Source organism: Aricia agestis, chromosome 1 (genome assembly GCF_905147365.1).
Source record: "Aricia agestis chromosome 1, ilAriAges1.1, whole genome shotgun sequence".
Taxonomy (NCBI): Eukaryota; Metazoa; Arthropoda; class Insecta; order Lepidoptera; family Lycaenidae; genus Aricia; species Aricia agestis.
The window spans coordinates 12,501-30,926 of record NC_056406.1 but is presented as its reverse complement, the minus strand read 5'-3'; the positions used below and the strand labels follow the sequence as shown (position 1 = coordinate 30,926).

Here is an 18,426-nt window from a genome sequence, read left to right as displayed (position 1 = left end):
GGGGGGCTCTCGGTGAGGTCAGCGGCTCAAGCCGCTCGAAGAAGGTGCCGGTTGCGGCAGCGCGCTGGGAGGGGCGGAGTTGTAGTCGCTCCGCGGTTCCCGTCCCTCCCGCACTAGGCGCATGACGAAGGGCTGGGGGGGTTTTAGTGGGTAGACCTCTTGTAGGGAGTCCCACATACCCCCGCCCCTTCCCCCGAGGGGGCGGGGGATACGCAAAGTATTTCCCCTCCTAAAAAAAAAAAAAAAAAAAAAAAAAAAAAGGGGGCGATACCGGTCCGTCCACGTTCGTGTCCCTGGGCGCCTGGGTGCGCCGCCCTGCCCTTTACACGGGGTGAGGCACTCAGGATGGCTGAACGCCGGTCTTTCACTATCTTTCTCTTCTTTTTGGTAGCATACCCTTCTTTTGTTTTGTTATTTTATTTATTCTATCTTTCATCACCTTTTCTTCACTATCTTTCACTTTTTTGTTATACTCTTCTCTACATTTTTGTCTGTTTGTGTGTATAATTCCGTGTGTGTTTGAGTGATGGATGGGCCCGTGGGCCCCGAACCCTAAGCTGGTAACGTCCGGTGATGGGGTGCATGGCGAGTCGGCGACTACGCATTGAGGACGTGGGGCAGACTCACCCCCAACTGATCAAATATGGAGGAACGTAGATTGAAAAATACTCCCCGGGTGGGTTCTGGTTGTCCGGTGGACGCCAGAGAATCCCACACCCCCTCTAACCAGGGGGTCTGCTGGACGTATACGGGGCCGGCACAAGATACGTTGAAGGGTATGGAGGCCGCTACGGCGGCGAGTGGCAGTGATGGCGCGTCTTCGCGCGATGGTTCGAAACCGGTGCTCCTAACCGCGCCGGTGGCGGACATACTTACGACGACTGATAACCCGAGGCACACGGTTCGATCGCCTGTTGTACAGCTGGAGCGGTTACAAGATTCGGATTTGGAAAATGGTGGATCACGGGCGGCGACGCCTACATACACCAGTACCGGCTCTGGGTTCTTCCGGAGGCCCGGAAGTGGTAGCGACGAGAGCGGCGATGAGTCCGCCGCCTCTCATAACTTGGACTTGGACGACAGTGAGAGGGAGAGGACCCGGGCCACTTTCCGGCGCAAGAGGCGCGGAAGTGAGCTAGAGGACAGTCCTGAAAAGGACAGAGGAGCAGCTCTGAAGCCCTCCTCGAAAAGAGGAAGAGGTAGACCGCCCACTACAGGGCAGTATGTCGGTCTATCCAAGACAAAGCAGGAGTACCTTGAGCTCCAACAGAAGGAGATACAGATTGAGTCGGAGAAGGAAGTTCTGGAGATGACAAAGAGGTTACCGGACCTACGGTCTCACCGGCTGTCGGAAACCTCTCTCTCTGACTGTACGATGGCGGAAGACGACGTGGTCACGGTGGCGAAGCTGGGTTCAGCTATAAGTCAGAGCCTGGACACCATCTCTGCTGTGACCAAAAAGTCGAAAAATCTTAAAGGAACCTCGATTGCCGCCTTGAAAAAGGCGACCTTAACGATACAGGAGGCGTGGTCCGCACTCCTCGTCAGGTCAACATCGGAGGAAACGAGAGCCCTGGTAGAGGCGAACACGCGACTCACCAGAGAGCTCGATTATATGAAGAAAGAGTTAGAAGCCGTCAAGCGCAAGCTGGCTGACGCTCAACCACAGCCCGCTCCCATTTCTAAGGAGCTGGATGTGGAAGAGCTCTTACAGCGAGCGGTGCGCGAGGCGGTCTCAGTGACCAGCGCCCGGCTAGACGCACGAATTGAGGGTCTCGAGGCCCGCCTCCTTCCGGAGCCACGCCTGAGGCCTCCTCTAGCCGCGGACAAAAAACGTGATGAGGCCCGAAACGCAGTAACACCCGCGTCTAAGGTCAAAGAGAGGACTCCAGAGCCGGAGCCCACGGTGTCGACATTGTCACCTCCTCTCAATCCCGGACCGGCTCTGAAAGAGAAAAGAAAAAGAATTAAGAAGTCGGCCGCAGCCGTGGAAGCGGCAGCCGCTAGGCGCGATGCTGACCCACCTACGACGGCGAAGGGACCAAATCCGGCCGAACAATGGTCGGAAGTGGTCAAAAGAGGAGGAAAGAAGCAAAGTAAAGCAGAAGGAAAGAAGGTGGAGCCCAAGAATGGGCAGAAAAAGAGGAAGAGGAAAAAGAGAGGTGGTCTCCGCGCTCCGAAGACAGCTGCGGTAGTTGTTACGCTATTGCCGGACGCGGAGAAGAGGGGTGTGACGTATAAGTCCATCATGGACAAAGCCAAGCAGCACGTCGACATCACCACCCTCGATATCCCGGCGGTGAAGTTTAAACAGGCCGTGACCGGGGCCCGCATGTACGAGGTCTCGGGAACGGCCTGCAAGGAGAAGGCCGACGCCCTCGCGGGCAAATTAAAGGAAGTACTCGGTGAGGAGGACGTCCGCGTGTCTAGGCCGCAGAAGTGCGCCGAGCTGCGCATCACCGGCATGGACGACTCCGCCACTACGACAGAGATCGCCGCGGCCGTCGCAAGATGTGGTGGCTGCGCGGCTGAAGAGGTGAAAGTCGGAGAAATTCGGGTCGATCGGAGTGGTCGCGGCTCGGCTTGGGTAAAGTGTCCGGTCGAGGCCGCGAAGAGCTTCACAGCACCAAATGCCAAGCTCTACGTCGGGTGGACCGTGGTGCGCGTGACACTCCTGTCGACGCGCACCATGCGGTGCTATAAATGTCACGAGGCGGGACATACCAGAGCGAAGTGCCCCTCGGAAGTCGAACGTGGAGACCTCTGTTTCCGGTGTGGCCAGCCCGGCCACGCGGTCAAAGATTGCGGCAACCCACCTCACTGCGCGGTTTGAACCGAGAAGAGAGTACGCGCTGTCACCACTGCGATGAAGACCGGGACACGGCGGAGCATACCGTCTCTGCCTGTCCCGCCTGGATAAGACAACGGGCGGCTCTCACGGCCGCCATTGGACTCGACACCTCACTGCCAGCGTTGGTTCGCGCCATGCTGAGCGGTGAAACCGGATGGGACTCGGTGCAAAGCTTCTGCGAAGAAGTGATCGCCGCAAAGGAGGAGGCTGAGCGAGTGCGGGAGATGGAGGCGCTCGACCCCCGCCGAAGTAGACGGCTGAGACGTCGACGAGTCGTCCAGGATGACAACTTGCCGCCTTAGCCGGGGGACTCCGGGCGGCGGCATGGGGATGCCGTCGCCCAACGAGTCGAGTCCCCGAGTGGGTCGCGATGCGCTGCGTATTCTTCGCGCATCGCGACACCGTAGAGAGATAGGCCTATGCAAGCCCCGGGAGGGCCTCTGTTCGGCTTTTAGAAGCCCAGTGCTTCGTGGAAGAGGGGCCTGCAAAAAGCAGGCATAAACATGTAGGGCCGCGGACGTAGGCTCACGCGTGCTCGCAACCCTGCATGGTATGAAGAAGAATACCGTCGGGTTTTAGTGGGTAGGGCTGTGGTCAATTCACCATCCTCACGACCGCAGCGAGCCCCACATACTCGCTGGGGAGTCCCCAATCCCCGCGAGATGCGTCAAGGCATTTCCCGACGCAAAAAAAAAAAAAAAAAAAAAAAAAAAAAAAAGGTTAGGTTAGGTTAGGTTAGGTTAGGTTAGGTTAGGTTAGGTTAGGTTAGGTTAGGTTAGGTTAGGTTAGGTTAGGTTGGGTTGGGTTAGGTTAGGTTAGGTTAGGTTGGGGGCGATACCGGTCCGTCCACGTCGTGTCCCTGGGCACCTCCCCCGTGCCATCGTGAGCTTTTTCACGGTGACACGGGAGGGGTGGCTGAACGCCGGTATGGGCGAGTGTTTGAGTGTGTGAATGGCTGTGCCCACAGTGTGACGAAAGGGCCCGCGACCCGGGGTGTCGGAGTTGGTAAAGATGGCAGAACGCAGCAAGCAAAATAATCTCCGGGTGGGTCCCGGCTCCAAAGGAGCCGGAGAATCCCATACGTCGCCTTCGGGCGGCGGGCGGTCCGTGTATACGGAGGGGCCACTTACTGCGAAGAGGAAGGGAGAGAGAAAGGAGGAGAAGAAGGACGAAAAGAAGGAGGAGAGGAAGGGTAGCGCTAAGAAGCGCGCGGATCGTAAGCCGGTGGTGCTCCTTACCCCGCTGGAGAGATATCCGCACACCGATGAAGACAGCGAGGACTTCTACACGGAGTCCGGCAGCAATTTGTCGCTGGACTCCGTAGGGCTGCCCGCACAATCTGGACGTACGACTCCCCTAAAAAGGAGACTTCTGGACGAGACTGATGAGGCGCCGTCGACTAGTAAGGCGACGGTGCTTGAACCCAAAAGAGGACGTGGCCGGCCTCCAACGACCGGCCAATACGTCGGCCTGGCTAAGGCGCAGGCCGACTATAACCGCGAAAAGGAGGAGGCCCTCCGGCTCCAAGCCGAGGAGGAGATTGCCGAAGCAGCGAATGAGGCGAGGTGGTCGCATGCGTTTCTCCGCGCCGCCTTCAAGGATTCAGACCTCTCCGCCACTTCTCCGTCGGGAGAAGAGGCTAAGCAGGAATGGACGGGCGCGGACATAACAAAGACAGTGGAGGACACATTGAAGACCGTCGATATGATCGCCAGGAAGTCCACGAACCTTAAGGGAACATACCAGAAGTACCTTAAGGAATCGGTGGCGACCATACGGATGGTCTTCAATAAGTTGACGACCCTCTGCACAACAGAGGAAGTGAAGGTGCTGGAGGCCAGAAACACGCGCCTCGAAGAGCAAGTGGCGGAGCTACGCCAAGAGCTGGACGAGGTGCGCAAGAAGGCCTCGCAACCTGCCGGAGGTGATATGCGAGAGCTATTGTCTGAGGTCTCCCGTGCGAACGTGGAGACATTCGGCAATATGCTGAACGCAAGGCTGGCCGGACTGGAGGACCGACTCCTGCCGGAGCCAAGAAGGAGGCCACCGCTGGCGTCGGATGGAGTTCGGGATGAGGACATCCCAACCGCCCCCGCAAGCGTCGTTGCGCCCATGGAAGAAGAGGTGCCGGGACCCCCTCGGCCGAAAAAGGCGAAAGGGAAACCGGCCAAACCGGAGAAGACACAACCGCCCGTCGCTGCAGCGGCCCCTACAGAGGCTTCTGCTGCAGCCACGGCGCCTGGGCCTTCAAAGGTCAAGAAGAAGAAGAAGAAGAAGCGGCCTTCTATGGCAGCCCAAGAGGCGGCACAAGGGGGAGCGACCATCAGCTCCCCTGGTACAGAGACCCCTTGGACCACGGTGGGTCCGAAGGGTGGGAAGAAGAAGGGGGCGGCTACACCATCTACAGCCGCCCCGAAGAAGAAGAAGAAGCCGAGGCTCCGCGTCCCCGCCACTGCGGCCGTCGCTCTCACTATTGAAGAGTCGGCCGTGAAGGCGGGTCTGACGTATGCCAAGGCTCTTGAGACGGCCCGGCGGGCGATAAGCATTGCGGAGTTTGATATTCCGCAAGTCCGCTACCGTCGGGCCCGAACTGGAGGGTGTCTTCTCACCATAGCTGGAGAGGGCGCAGGGAAGAAGGCGGACGCCTTTGCCGCAAGGCTCAAAACCGTCCTGCCTCAAGAAGTGAGGGTCGGACGGCCGGCTGCTTGCGCAGAGATGCGCGTCGCCGGCCTGGACGACTCTGTGACGGCCGCCGAAATCAAGGAAGCGGTCGCGGTTGATGGAGAGTGCCTGGCCGGAGATATCCGGGTGGGGCCTATGAGGGAGGGGCCACGGGGGGACGGGTCTTGTTGGATCCGCCTCCCAGCCGCGGCCGCCAAGAAGCTCTCGAGCTCTGGGCGGTTGCGGGTTGGCTGGGTGTTGGCGAGAGTGACGTTGTTGGCCGCGAGGCCGACGCGTTGCTTCCGCTGCCAGGACACCGGCCACGTGGCTGCCAAGTGCCAGTGCCCGGTGGACCGTAGCCGGACTTGTTTCCGGTGCGGGAAACTGGGGCACAAGGCGGCGGAGTGCGGGGCTGCAGCACCAAACTGCGCCCTGTGCGAGGCCGCTGGCAGGGCCGAAAGGGGGCACGTGTTGGGCGGCAGCGGATGTCCGTCTGCCGCGAAAAAGCCGGCCCCCAGAGAAGAGAAGGCCCCGTCCAAAAAGGCTCGGCAAAAGCCGAAGCCTAAGGGCGCGCGGGCTCCGCCCGTCTCTGCCGCGATGGAGACGGAGGCCTAGACCCGTGGGCGGCGATCGGGGGATCCCCGCCTGCATAAAGGGTCCCGAGAAGACAGCCCCTCTATAGCCCGGGGGGCTCTCGGTGAGGTACGCGGCTGAAGCCGCTGGAAGAAGGTGCCGGTTGCGGCAGCGCGCTGGGAGGGGCGGAGTTGTAGTCGCTCCGCGGTTCCCGTCCCTCCCGCACAAGGCGCATGACGAAGGGCTGGGGGGGTTTTAGTGGGTAAACCTCGTGTAGGGAGTCCCACATACCCCCGCCCCTTCCCCCGAGGGGGCGGGGGATGCGTAATGCATTTCCCCTCCTTAAAAAAAAAAAAAAAAAAAAAAAAAAAAAAAAAAAAAAAAAAAAAAAAAAAAAAAAAAAAGGTTAGGTTAGGTTAGGTTAGGTTAGGTTAGGTTAGGTTAGGTTAGGTTAGGTTAGGTTAGGTTAGGTTAGGTTAGGTTAGGTTAGGTTAGGTTAGGTTAGGTTGGGGGCGATACCGGTCCGTCCACGTCGTGTCCCTGGGCACCTCCCCCGTGCCATCGTGAGCGTTTTCACGGTGACACGGGAGGGGTGGCTGAACGCCGGTATGGCGTGTGTTTGTATGCGTGCTTGTTGCTGTGTGTTTGGCTGCGCCCGCAGTGTGACGAACGGGCCCGCGACCCGGGGTGTCGGAGTTTTGAAGTATGGGTGACCGTAATAAGACAAGTATTCTCCGGGTGGGTCCCGGCTCCTCAGGAGCCGGAGAATCCCATGCGCCGTCTTCGGACGGTGGCCGGCCCTCGTATACGGAGGGGCCACTTATTACGAGGAAGGATGAGGGGGCCGCTAAGGCGGTGAGGAAGGACGAGGAGGCCGCCAAGGCGGCGAGGCAGCGGGCCATCTTGGCTGCGTTAGGAGGAGGAGGGGACAGCGCGAAGAAGCGCGACAGCCCGAAGCCGGCGCCCATTACCGCGCCGGCGGCGGAGCTACTCACGGACGAAGACATCGACTTCAGTCAGCCGCAGCCTAACGGCGTTGAGCGGATGCTGAAGTTGATGCAGAAGAAGAAGCTGAGAGGCGACAAGGATCTTCCGCGTGTCCTTTTGACACGCGACGTGAAAATGCCGCCTCCAAGCACCGGAAAGGACCCGATTAGTAGAGACTCCCCTCGCGGTAGAGTCTCCCAACATGGACGTGACTTACCCGGACATGACAGCGAGGACTGGCTCTCGGACTCCAGTGAGATGTCTGGCATATCGCTGGACTCCGAGGGCTTGCCCGCATTCTCGGATTTGACGCGCCGGAAGAGGCGCTCTGACGATGACGTGACACCGCCCCTCAGCAAAGGGGCCGTACCAAAAGCAAAGAGAGGACGTGGCCGCCCGCCAACGACCGGACAATATGTCGGCTTGGCGAAGGCGCAGGCCGATCTAAACAGAGAAAAGGAGGAGGCCCTTCGACTCCAGGCGGAGGAGGAGGTAGCCGAGGCGGCCAGGGCGGCGCGAGAGATGCGTTCTTCGCTCCTCGCCAGCCCCGCCCCCATGGAAGAAGACAGGCCAGAGCAGACCATCCACGCTCTGGCCCAATGTGTTGAGACTTCGCTGGGAACGATTTCCATGGTCGCAGCGAAGTCGAATAACCTCAAGGGGACGTTCCAGCGGCTCCTCAAGGAGGCGGTCAGCGATATACGCGCCACCGTCGCCGAAATGAGAAGTCGCGGAGCGACCGAAGAGATGAAGGCCCTCGAGGCTCAGAATGCGCGGCTCCAGAATAAAGTGGAGTCTTTGCGCAAAGAGCTAGAGGAGCTACGCCGTCAGGTGTTGAAGCCAGCCGAGCAGGATATGCGCCAGCTGTTGTCTGAGGTCTCTCGATCTAACGTGGAGACCTTCAGCAACATGCTGAACGCTCGGCTGGCTGGACTGGAGAGTCGGCTCCTTCCAGAGCCACGACTGCGCCCTCCGCTCGCGGCGGACAGAGCCCGGAGTATTACGCCGGCTCCCGTCGAGAGTGTAGAGGCTCCACCGGATGTGACGCCGGAGCCCCCGAAGCAGAAAGCCAAGGGGAAACCGGCCCCAAAGAAGACACGGCAGCCAGCCGCAGTGGCCCCGCAAGAGGCCCCTGCCGCGCCCGATACGCCCAAGGCCAAGAAGGGCCGGAAGAAGACGCGGCCGTCAATGGCCGCTCAGGAGGCGGCACAGGGGGGAGCGAACACCAGCTCCCCTCGTACTGAGACCCCTTGGACCAAGGTGGGCCCAAAGGGTAAGAAGAAGAAGGGGGCGGCTACACCATCTACAGCCGCCCCGAAGAAGAAGAGAAAGCCAAGGCTTCGCGTCCCCGCCACTGCGGCCGTTGCTCTGACCATAGAGGAGTCGGCCGTGAAGGCGGGTATGACATACGCCAAGGCACTTGAGACGGCCCGGCGGGCGGTGAACATCGCGGAACTTGACATTCCGCAAGTCCGCTTCCGCCGGGCCCGAACCGGAGGGCGCCTCCTCGCGATTTCCGGCGAGGGCGCAAATGAAAAGGCGGACGCCTTTGCCGCGAGGCTGAGGACCGTCCTGCCACCAGGGGTGAAGGTCGGACGCCCGGTTGCAAGCGCGGAGATGCGCATCGCCGGCCTGGATGACTCCGTGACGACCGCAGAAGTGGTAGAGGCGGTCGCACTGGATGGAGGGTGCCAGACCGGAGATATTCGGGCGGGGCCAATAAGAGAGGGGCCACGGGGGGACGGATCGTGCTGGGTCCGCCTCCCAGTCGCGGCCGCTAAGAAGCTCTCGAGCTCTGGGCGGTTGCGAATTGGTTGGGTGTCGGCGAGGGTGGCGTTGCTGGCCGCGAGGCCAACGCGGTGCTTCCGCTGCCAGGACACCGGCCACGTGGCTGCCAAGTGCCAGTGCCCGGTGGACCGTAGTGGGACTTGTTTCCGGTGCGGGAAGCCGGGGCACAAGGCAGCGGAGTGCGGGGCAGCAGAGCCTAACTGCTCCCTGTGCGAGGCCGCTGGCAGGGCGGAAAGGGGGCACGAGCTGGGCAGATGTCCATCTGCTAAAAAGCCGGCCCCCGGAGAAGAGAAGGCGCCGACCAAAAAGGCTCGACACAAAAAGTCGAGACCTAAAGGCGCGCGGGCCCCGCCTGTGTCCGTCGACATGGAGACAGACGCCTAGACCCGTGGGCGGTGATCGGGGGATCCCGCCCACTGTATGGGTCCCGAGAAGATAGCCCCCCTATAGCCCGGGGGGCTCTCGGTGAGGTACACGGCTCAAGCCGCGTGAAGAAGGTGCCGGTTGCGGCTGCGCGCTGGGAGGGGCGGAGTTGTAGTCGCTCCGCGGTTCCCGTCCCTCCCGCACAAGGCGCATGACGAAGGGCTGGGGGGGTTTTAGTGGGTAGACCTCTTGTAGGGAGTCCCACATACCCCCGCCCCTTCCCCCGAGGGGGCGGGGGATGCGTAATGCATTTCCCCTCCTAAAAAAAAAAAAAAAAAAAAAAAAAAAAAAAAAAAAAAAAAAAAAAAAAAAAAAAAAAAAAAAAAAAAAAAAAAAAAGGTTAGGTTAGGTTAGGTTAGGTTAGGTTAGGTTAGGTTAGGTTAGGTTAGGTTAGGTTAGGTTAGGTTAGGTTCCCCCCCCCGGGGGCGATACCGGTCCGTCCACGTTCGTGTCCCTGGGCGCCTGGGTGCGCCGCCCCGCCCTTTACACGGGGTGAGGCACTCAGGATGGCTGAACGCCGGTCTTTCTTCTATCTTTCTTTCTTTGTATTAACTTTCTTGTTTTTGTTTATCATATTATATTTATTGACTATCTTTCACCATCTTTTCTTCTCTATATTTCCTTGTATTTATACCTTCTTTACACTATTGTCTGTTTGCGTGTGAAAATCTGTGTATGTTTGTGTGATGGATGGGCCTGTGGGCCCCGAACCCTAAGCTGGTGACGTCCGGTGACGGGGTGCATGGCGAGTCGGTGACTACGCACCTAGGATGTGGGGCAGACTCACCCCCAATTGATCGAACCATGGAAAGTTGCAACGAGAAAAATATTCCCCGGGCGGGTACCAACCATGTTGGAGAATCCCGCACCCCCTCAGAGGAGGGGGTCTGGCCCATGTATACGGGGGGCGCCACCGCTGCAATGGAGGGAGAGAAGGAGGTCGCGAAGGCGACGGTAGTAGGAACGAGGCAAGCTAATAACACCTTAAAGCTTGACCCACGTGTACCGGTAGTACATCTAGAGCGGTTCGAGGATGCGGAAGGAGGATCACGGGCGACAACGCCCGGTTCTATCAAGAGCAGCAAGTTCTTCGGCTCAGAAGGAACTTCAGACGATGGCGAGAGCGGTCATGAGACGACCAACTCTCAGACCGAAAAGGAGAGGGAACAGATAAGACGACACTTCCGCAAGAGGCGTGGAAGTGACGTTGAAGATGATTCGGACAAGGGAAAGGGCGCACCCGCCCCGCGGTGTAATAAGCGCGGCAGGGGTAGGCCGCCCACAACCGGCCAATACGTCGGCTTTCACCAGACAAAGCTGGAAAAGGTTGCCGCTGAGCGACTGGAAGAGCGCAGGGCTCAACAGGCAGAAGCAGAGCGGCTTGTCTCGGATATGGCAAAGGAGCTTCCGCAGCAACGGTCCCACCGGCTGTCGGAAGCCTCCAGAAACTCGGACGTGACAATGACAGACGGAGAAGAGGAGGAGGTGACTTCGGCCAAATTAGGTTCAACCATCACCAAGAGCCTAGAGGTCATCAGCATGGTGGCCTCGAAGTCCAAGAACCTCAGTGGCCCCTTCGTCAAGCACCTCAAGGAGGCGACGAGGGTGATTCAAGAGGCGACTGCGGAGCTGCTGCGGCACTCCAAAACAGAGGAGACGAGGGCCCTGGAAGCAGCGAACAAACGCCTCTCCAGGGACCTCGCAGAACTTCGGGCAGAACTCACGACGCTCAAACGTGAGTTGACAAATGTGCGGCCCCCGCCCGCCCCTCCGGCGCCGGCGCTGGAAGAAATGCTGGCAAAGGCAGTGCGGGAAGCGATAGCCGTATCGAGCGCCCGCATGGACGCGCGGCTCGAGGGCCTAGAGGCGCGACTGTTACCACAGCCGCGAATCCGGCCGCCCCTTGCCGCGGACAAGAGGCAAGAGCAGGTCCAAGACGCACCATCAGCGTCTGCGTCGAAGACCCCGAAGACGGCAGCGGTGTCGGAGCCCGCGGTGTCGACCCTGTCGCCTCCGCTCAACCCGGGCCCGGCCCTGAAAAAGAAGAAAAAGACTAAGAAGTCTGCTGCCGCTGCAGAAGCGGCAGCCGCGAGACGCGACGCCCCTTCAACATCGGCAGCACCACCACAACAGGACTGGACAGAGGTGGTTAGAAAGAAGGGAAAGGCACCAAAGGAAGGGAAAGATAGAAAGGGAAAGGTGTCTAAAAAGAAGAAGAAAAAGAAGGGAGACAAACTCCGCGTTCCCAAATCGGCAGCAGTGGTGCTAACGCTGCAGCCTGAAGCCGAAAAGCGAGGCGTCTCCTACAAGGACGTCCTCGAGAAGGCTAAACAGCGGCTGGACTTTGCTGCGCTGGACGTGCCTCTGATGAGGTTCAAACAGGCCGTGACCGGGGCTCGTCTGTACGAGGTCTCGGGCGCGGACTGCAAAGAGAGGGCAGACAAGCTGGCGGAGAAGCTAAGAGAGGTGATGGAAGGCGAAGAGGTTCGCATCTCCCGACCTCAAAAATGCGTCGAGCTGCGAGTTCACGGTCTCGACGACTCTGCCAACGCAGCAGAGATAGCTCAAGCTATAGCTCTGCCAGGTGAGTGTGCTGCTTCCGACGTAAAAGTCGGCGAGATAAAGCGAGACCGAAGAGGACGCGGAATGGCGTGGGTGAAGTGCCCGGTCGAAGCCGCGAAGAAGGTCACGGCGCCCAATAAAAGGGTATATGTAGGATGGACCGTAGTGCGCGTAGTGTTGTTGACCTCGCGCCCTATGCGGTGCTACAAATGTCATGCGACCGGGCACACACGAGCGACATGCCCGAATGAAGTCGACCGAAGTGGGCTCTGCTTCCGCTGCGGTCAGCCGGGCCACGCAGCTGCACAGTGCGAAAATGCACAACACTGTGCACTATGCGCAGCGAGTGGAAAGCCGGCAGACCACAGCGTCGGCAGCAAATTCTGCGGCAAGGAAGCGCCCAAGAGGAAACGCTCTAAAAAGAGCAAGGCACCTCAGAAGCCTACCACAACGCCTACGGTGGCATCTGAACCCGGAGTGGCCCAGATGGAGCAGCAATAACGGCTACCTACCGATTTCTGCAGGGCAATTTGAATCACTGCGCCCAGGCGCAGGATCTTATGATTCAAAATATGGCGCAGTGGTCTATTGACCTAGCGTTCGTGTCGGAGCCGTACCGCATGCTCCCCAGAAATGACTGGGTGGGAAGCGCGGACTCAACGGTCGCTCTAGTGTTTGGCCCCGGAATTGTACCTCCAACATCAAGGAAGACAACCAAGGGCCAGGGGTTTGTCGTCGCCAGCATGGGGGCCCTCACTGCGGTGGGGGTCTACTTCTCCCCCAACAGGCCTCTCGCCGAATTTGAGGCATTTCTGGGACGGCTGACTCCCATCGTAGGCGGAGCATCCGGTCCTGTAGTCGTCGCCGGAGACTTCAACGCGAAGTCTTCGCTCTGGGGTTCCCCGGCGACGAATGCAAGAGGCCGAGTGATGGAAGATTGGCTGGGGTCCACGGGACTAATAGTGGTCAATCGAGGGGCAGTTAGCACCTGCATTAGACAGCAGGGCGAGTCCATTGTGGATTTAACGCTGGCGAGTCCGAACTTTGCCGGTCGAATCGCAAACTGGAGGGTTGAGGCTGAAGAAGAAACCATCTCGGACCATCGGTACATCCGCTTCGATGTGTCCGCTCGAATATCGGAGCTAGGCCGCGCAATGTCATCCGGCGGCGGCCCGAGATGGTCTCTGGGGAAGCTCAACAGGGAGCTATTGGAGGAGGCCGCGATAGTTACGTCGTGGGCTCGACTCCCCTCTGACGACGTCGAAGAATGTGCGGAGTGGTTGAATGAGGCGTTGCGTAACATCTGCGACGCCTCTATGCCACGCGTCGGGCCACGCAAACCCCGACGCCAGACTTATTGGTGGTGTCCAGAGATCGACCAGCTGAGGCGGGAGAGCATAGCGGCACGCCGCCGCTACACACATTATCGCAGAAGGCGAAATAGGGTTCCCGAAGAAGAGGAGGCCATATATGATGCCTACCGTGCAGCACGCCAAGCCCTCCGTAAGGGCATCACGGAGGCAAAGGCCGCATCATGGCAGGAGTGGATACGGGCCCTCGACGAGGACCCTTGGGGTAAACCCTATAAGTGGGTACGGCAGAGGCTCCGTCCGGCTGCCCCGCCAATCACCCAAAGTCTCGAACCGGAACTGCTCAACAGAGTCGTCTCGACCCTATTTCCATCTGGGGTCGAGCGGAACCCAGCGGTGGCGGCTCAACCGGATGAGACATGGGAAGTTGAGGAAGACATCCCGCCTGTAACATCTGCGGAACTGGCGGCGGCGGTCCACAAAATGGGACTAAAAAACACAGCGCCCGGACTTGACGGAGTCCCGGGACGTGTCCTGCTCCTGTCCATGAAAGAGTTGGAGCCGCAGGTACTCACCATTTTGACTAACTGCTTAGTCCAGGGAAGAGTACCGCGGCGATGGAAGACCGGGAAACTGGTTCTTCTTCGTAAGGCCGGGCGTCCGGAGGATAGTCCATCCGCGTACCGTCCGATCGTTTTACTAGACGAGATTGCCAAGATTCTCGAGCGGGTGATTGTGGCGCGACTCGTCAAACACCTCGAGAGCGTCGGCCCAGACCTGAGCCCGAATCAATTCGGATTTCGCTCAGGCCGCTCAACGATCGGTGCGGTTGCGCGCCTGCGAGACATTGCAGAGGAAGAGGTGAACCGGGGCGGGGTAGTGTTGGCTGTGTCGCTAGACATATCTAACGCCTTCAACTCCCTGCCCTGGGAAACCATTAAAGCCGGATTAAGACACCACGGCGTTCCGAGATACATGCGGCGTACCATGGGCAGCTATCTCTCGGAACGCTCCGTGCAGTTCCCTACACAGAACGGATGGGACATAGAAGAAGTGGACTGTGGCGTTCCACAAGGTTCGGCGGTAGGGCCGACACTGTGGAACATCGGTTTTGACTCAGTGCTCCGCGGCGCAATGCTTCGCGGTGCAGAGGTCATCTGCTACGCCGACGACACAGAAGTCGTCTGTTGTGCCAGGACCTACCGCGAAGCAGTCATCCTGGCGACCGCTTCCGTCGCTCAAGTGGTTCGCCGGATACGCGCGCTGGGCCTAAACGTCGCGTTGGAGAAATCCGAGGCCCTATTCTTCCACGGGCCGAGGAACCCACCGCCGCCGGACATGGCCGTGGTAGTAGGCGGAACCAGCATCAATGTCACTCCAGCTATGACATACCTGGGAATAGTCTTGGACGGAAGATGGTCCTTTGCAGAACACTTTCGCCGGCTGTCCGAAAAGGTCTCCAGAGCAGCTGGAGCCCTCGCGTCGCTTCTCCCGAATCTCGGGGGACCGAGCATCGGCTGTCGGCGTCTGTATATGGGCGTCATCCGGTCCATGATCATGTACGGCTCGCCGGTCTGGGCTAACCATCTTTCACCCCAGAACCGGCTCATACTCGGACGAATACAGCGGGTGATGGCGACCCGGGCAGTGCGTGGCTACCGCACCATATCAAAGGATGCGGCATGCCTGCTCGCGGGAAGCCTACCCTGGGACCTCGATGCTCAAGCCCTCGCCGACGTATATTGGCGTTGCGCAGCGGTCCGCGCGGAGGGCAGCAACCCTTTAACGGACGCCGTACGTCGGTGGAGGAGCTCAGCCAACGAGAGGGCAATGGAGTTGTGGGCGCAACGGCTCGAGGAGCCTACTGTAAGCGTCAACCTCATTGAGGCGATCCGGCCCCTATTCAGGGAGTGGACTGGACGGAAGTACGGGGCGCTGAGTTTCCGCCTAACACAGATACTGACCGGGCATGGATGCTTCGGTCGGTATCTGTGTGAGATCGCAGGAAGCGAACCGACCGCAGAATGTCACCACTGCGGCGCGGACCCGGACACGGCCGAGCACACAATCACGGCCTGTCCCGCTTGGATAGAGCAACGAGCGGAGTTATCATCCGCCATCGATGAAGACGTAACGCTCCCAGCGCTCATAAGGGCAATGGTCAGGAGCGAAGATGGATGGACAGCCGTTGAGACATACGCGCGCAGCGTAATCTCGACGAAGGAGGAGGCCGAGCGTGCGAGAGAGCAGGCGGCGCTTGAACTCTCAGGAAGAAGGCCTAGGCGGAGACGTGCTGCTCGCAATGGCCACGACATCCCGCCTTAGCCAGGGGACTCGGGCGGTGGTATGGGGATGCCGCCGCCCGTTACATCGAGTCCCCGAGTGGGTCGCGATGCGCAACATGTTCCCGCGCATCGCGACATACGAAGAGGAACGGCCTATGCAAGCCCCCCATGTGGGGCCTCTGTTCGGCCCGAGGGTCAATAAAACCCCCCCAATGTAAGGGCCTGTGCCGTACAACAGGTGTCGCCGACCGAGTCCCGGAAGCCATGTAGCAGTCACCGGTCGACTCGGTCCAGCGTGTCGAGGGAACATCGCAGTGTTTTAGTGGGTAGGGCCGCGGCACTACCATCTTCGCCGCGGCGAGCCCCACATATCCGCAGGGGAGCCCCCATCCCCTGCGTCGAATGCGTCACTGCATTTCACTGCGTAAAAAAAAAAAAAAAAAAAAAAAAAAAGGTTAGGTTCCCCCCGATGGGGGCGATACCGGTCCGTCCACGTCGTGTCCCTGGGCACCTCCCCCGTGCCATCGTGAGCGTTTTCGCGGTGACACGGGAGGGGTGGCTGAACGCCGGTATGGCGTGTGTTTGTATGCGTGTTTGGTTTTGTATGTTTGGCTGAGCCCACAGTTTGACGAAAGGGCCCGCGACCCGGGGTGTCGGAGTTTTGAAGTATGGGTGACCGTAATAAGCCAAGTATTCTCCGGGTGGGTCCCGGCTCCTCAGGAGCCGGAGAATCCCATGCGCCGTCTTCGGACGGTGGCCGGCCCTCGTATACGGAGGGGCCACTTATTACGAGGAAGGATGAGGGGGCCGCTAAGGCGGTGAGGAAGGACGAGGAGGCCGCCAAGGCGGCGAGGCAGCGGGCCATCTTGGCTGCGTTAGGAGGAGGAGGGGACAGCGCGAAGAAGCGCGACAGCCCGAAGCCGGCGCCCATTACCGCGCCGGCGGCGGAGCTTCTAACGGACGAAGACATCGACTTCAGTCAGCCGCAGCCTAACGGCGTTGAGCGGATGCTGAAGTTGATGCAGAAGAAGAAACTGAGAGGCGACAAGGATCTGCCGCGTGTTCTTCTGACACGCGACGTGAAAATGCCGCCTCCAAGTACCGGAAAAGACGAAATTGGTAGAGACTCCCCTCGTGGTCGAGTCTCCCAACATGGACGTGACTTACACGGACATGACAGCGAGGACTGGCTCTCGGACTCCAGTGAGATGTCTGGCATATCGCTGGACTCCGAGGGCTTGCCCGCATTCTCGGATTTGACGCGCCGGAAGAGGCGCTCTGATGACGACATGGCGCCGCCCCTCAGCAAAGGGGCCGTGCCAAAAGCCAAGAGAGGACGCGGCCGCCCGCCAACGACTGGACAATATGTCGGTCTGGCGAAGGCGCAGGCCGACCTGAATAGAGAGAAGGAGGAGGCCCTTCGACTCCGTGCTGAGGAAGAGGTAGCCGAGGCGGCCAGGGCGGCGCGAGAGACGCGCTCTTCGCTCCTCGCGAGCCCCGCCCCCATGGAAGAAGACAGGCCAGAGCAGACCATCCACGCTCTGGCCCAATGTGTTGAGACTTCGCTGGGAACGATCTCCATGGTCGCAGCGAAGTCGAACAACCTGAAGGGGACATTCCAACGTCTTCTGAAGGAGGCGGTCAGTGATATACGCACTACCGTCGCCGCCATGAAGAACCGCGGAGCGACGGAGGAGATACGAGCCCTCGAAGCTCAGAATGCGCGGCTCCAACAAGAAGTGGAGTCTATGCGCAAGGAGTTAGAGGCGCTGCGTCAAAAAGTGTCGAAGCCGGCCGAGCAGGACATGCGCCAGCTGTTGTCTGAGGTCTCTCGTTCTAACGTAGAGACCTTCAGCAACATGCTGAACGCTCGGCTGGCCGGACTGGAGAGTCGGCTCCTCCCAGAGCCTCGACTGCGACCTCCGCTCGCGGCGGACAGAGCCCGGAGTATCACACCGGCCGCCGTCGAAAGCGTTGAGGCGCCACCGGAACAGACGCCGGGGCCCCTGAAGCAGAAGGCCAAGGGGAAACCGGCCCCAAAGAAGACACGGCAGCCTGCCGCAGTGGCCCCGCAAGAGGCCCCTGCCGCGCCCGAGGCGCCCAAGGCCAAAAAGGGCCGGAAGAAGAAGCGGCCGTCGATGGCTGCTCTGGAAGCAACACAAGGGGGAGCGAACACCAGCTCCCCTCGAACTGAGGCCCCATGGACCACGGTAGGTCCAAAGGGCAAGAAGAAGAAAGGGGCGGCTACAACATCTACAGCCGCTCCGAAGAAGAGAAAACCGAGGCTTCGCGTCCCCGCCACTGCGGCCGTCGCTCTCACAATAGAAGAGTCGGCCGTGAAGGCGGGTATGACTTACGCCAAGGCACTTGAGACGGCCCGGCGGGCAGTGAACATCGCGGAACTTGACATCCCGCAAGTCCGCTTCCGCCGGGCCCGAACCGGAGGGCGCCTCCTCGCGATTTCCGGCGAGGGCGCAAGAGAAAAGGCGGACGCCTTTGCCGCGAGGCTGAGGACCGTCCTGCCACCCGAGGTGAAGGTCGGACGGCCGGTGGCAAGCGCGGAGATGCGCATCGCCGGCCTCGATGACTCCACGACGACCGCAGAAGTGGTAGAGGCGGTCGCACTGGAAGGAGGGTGCCAGGCCGGAGATGTCCGGGCGGGGCCGATTAGAGAGGGGCCACGGGGGGACGGGTCGTGTTGGATCCGCCTCCCAGTCGCGGCCGCCAAGAAGCTCTCGAGCTCTGGGCGGTTGCGTATTGGTTGGGTGTCAGCGAGGGTGGCGTTGCTGGCCGCGAGGCCGACGCGCTGCTTCCGCTGCCAAGACACCGGCCACGTGGCTGCCAAGTGCCAGTGCCCGGTGGACCGTAGCCGGACTTGTTTTCGGTGCGGGAAACCGGGGCACAAGGCGGCGGAGTGCGGGGCTGTAGCACCAAATTGCGCCCTGTGTGAGGCCGCTGGCAGGGCCGAAAGGGGGCACGAGCTGGG

At 60.1% G+C, this 18,426-nt stretch overlaps 2 protein-coding genes across 2 annotated transcripts; both read left to right on the top strand.

Annotated features, from left to right (window-relative positions):
- The first annotated feature begins 643 nt into the window (after positions 1-643).
- LOC121729534 lies at positions 644-2,833 on the top strand. The gene has a single exon (XM_042118076.1). It carries the CDS (start codon positions 644-646, stop codon positions 2,831-2,833), a length of 2,190 nt encoding a protein of 729 aa, XP_041974010.1.
- Positions 2,834-5,566: 2,733 nt separating this feature from the next.
- On the top strand, positions 5,567-9,244 carry LOC121729526 (actin cytoskeleton-regulatory complex protein pan1-like). The gene is made up of 4 exons (XM_042118068.1): positions 5,567-5,659; positions 6,920-7,311; positions 7,429-8,332; positions 9,020-9,244. Exons 1-4 carry the CDS (start codon positions 5,567-5,569, stop codon positions 9,242-9,244), a joined length of 1,614 nt encoding a protein of 537 aa, XP_041974002.1.
- The last annotated feature ends 9,182 nt before the right edge of the window (positions 9,245-18,426 follow it).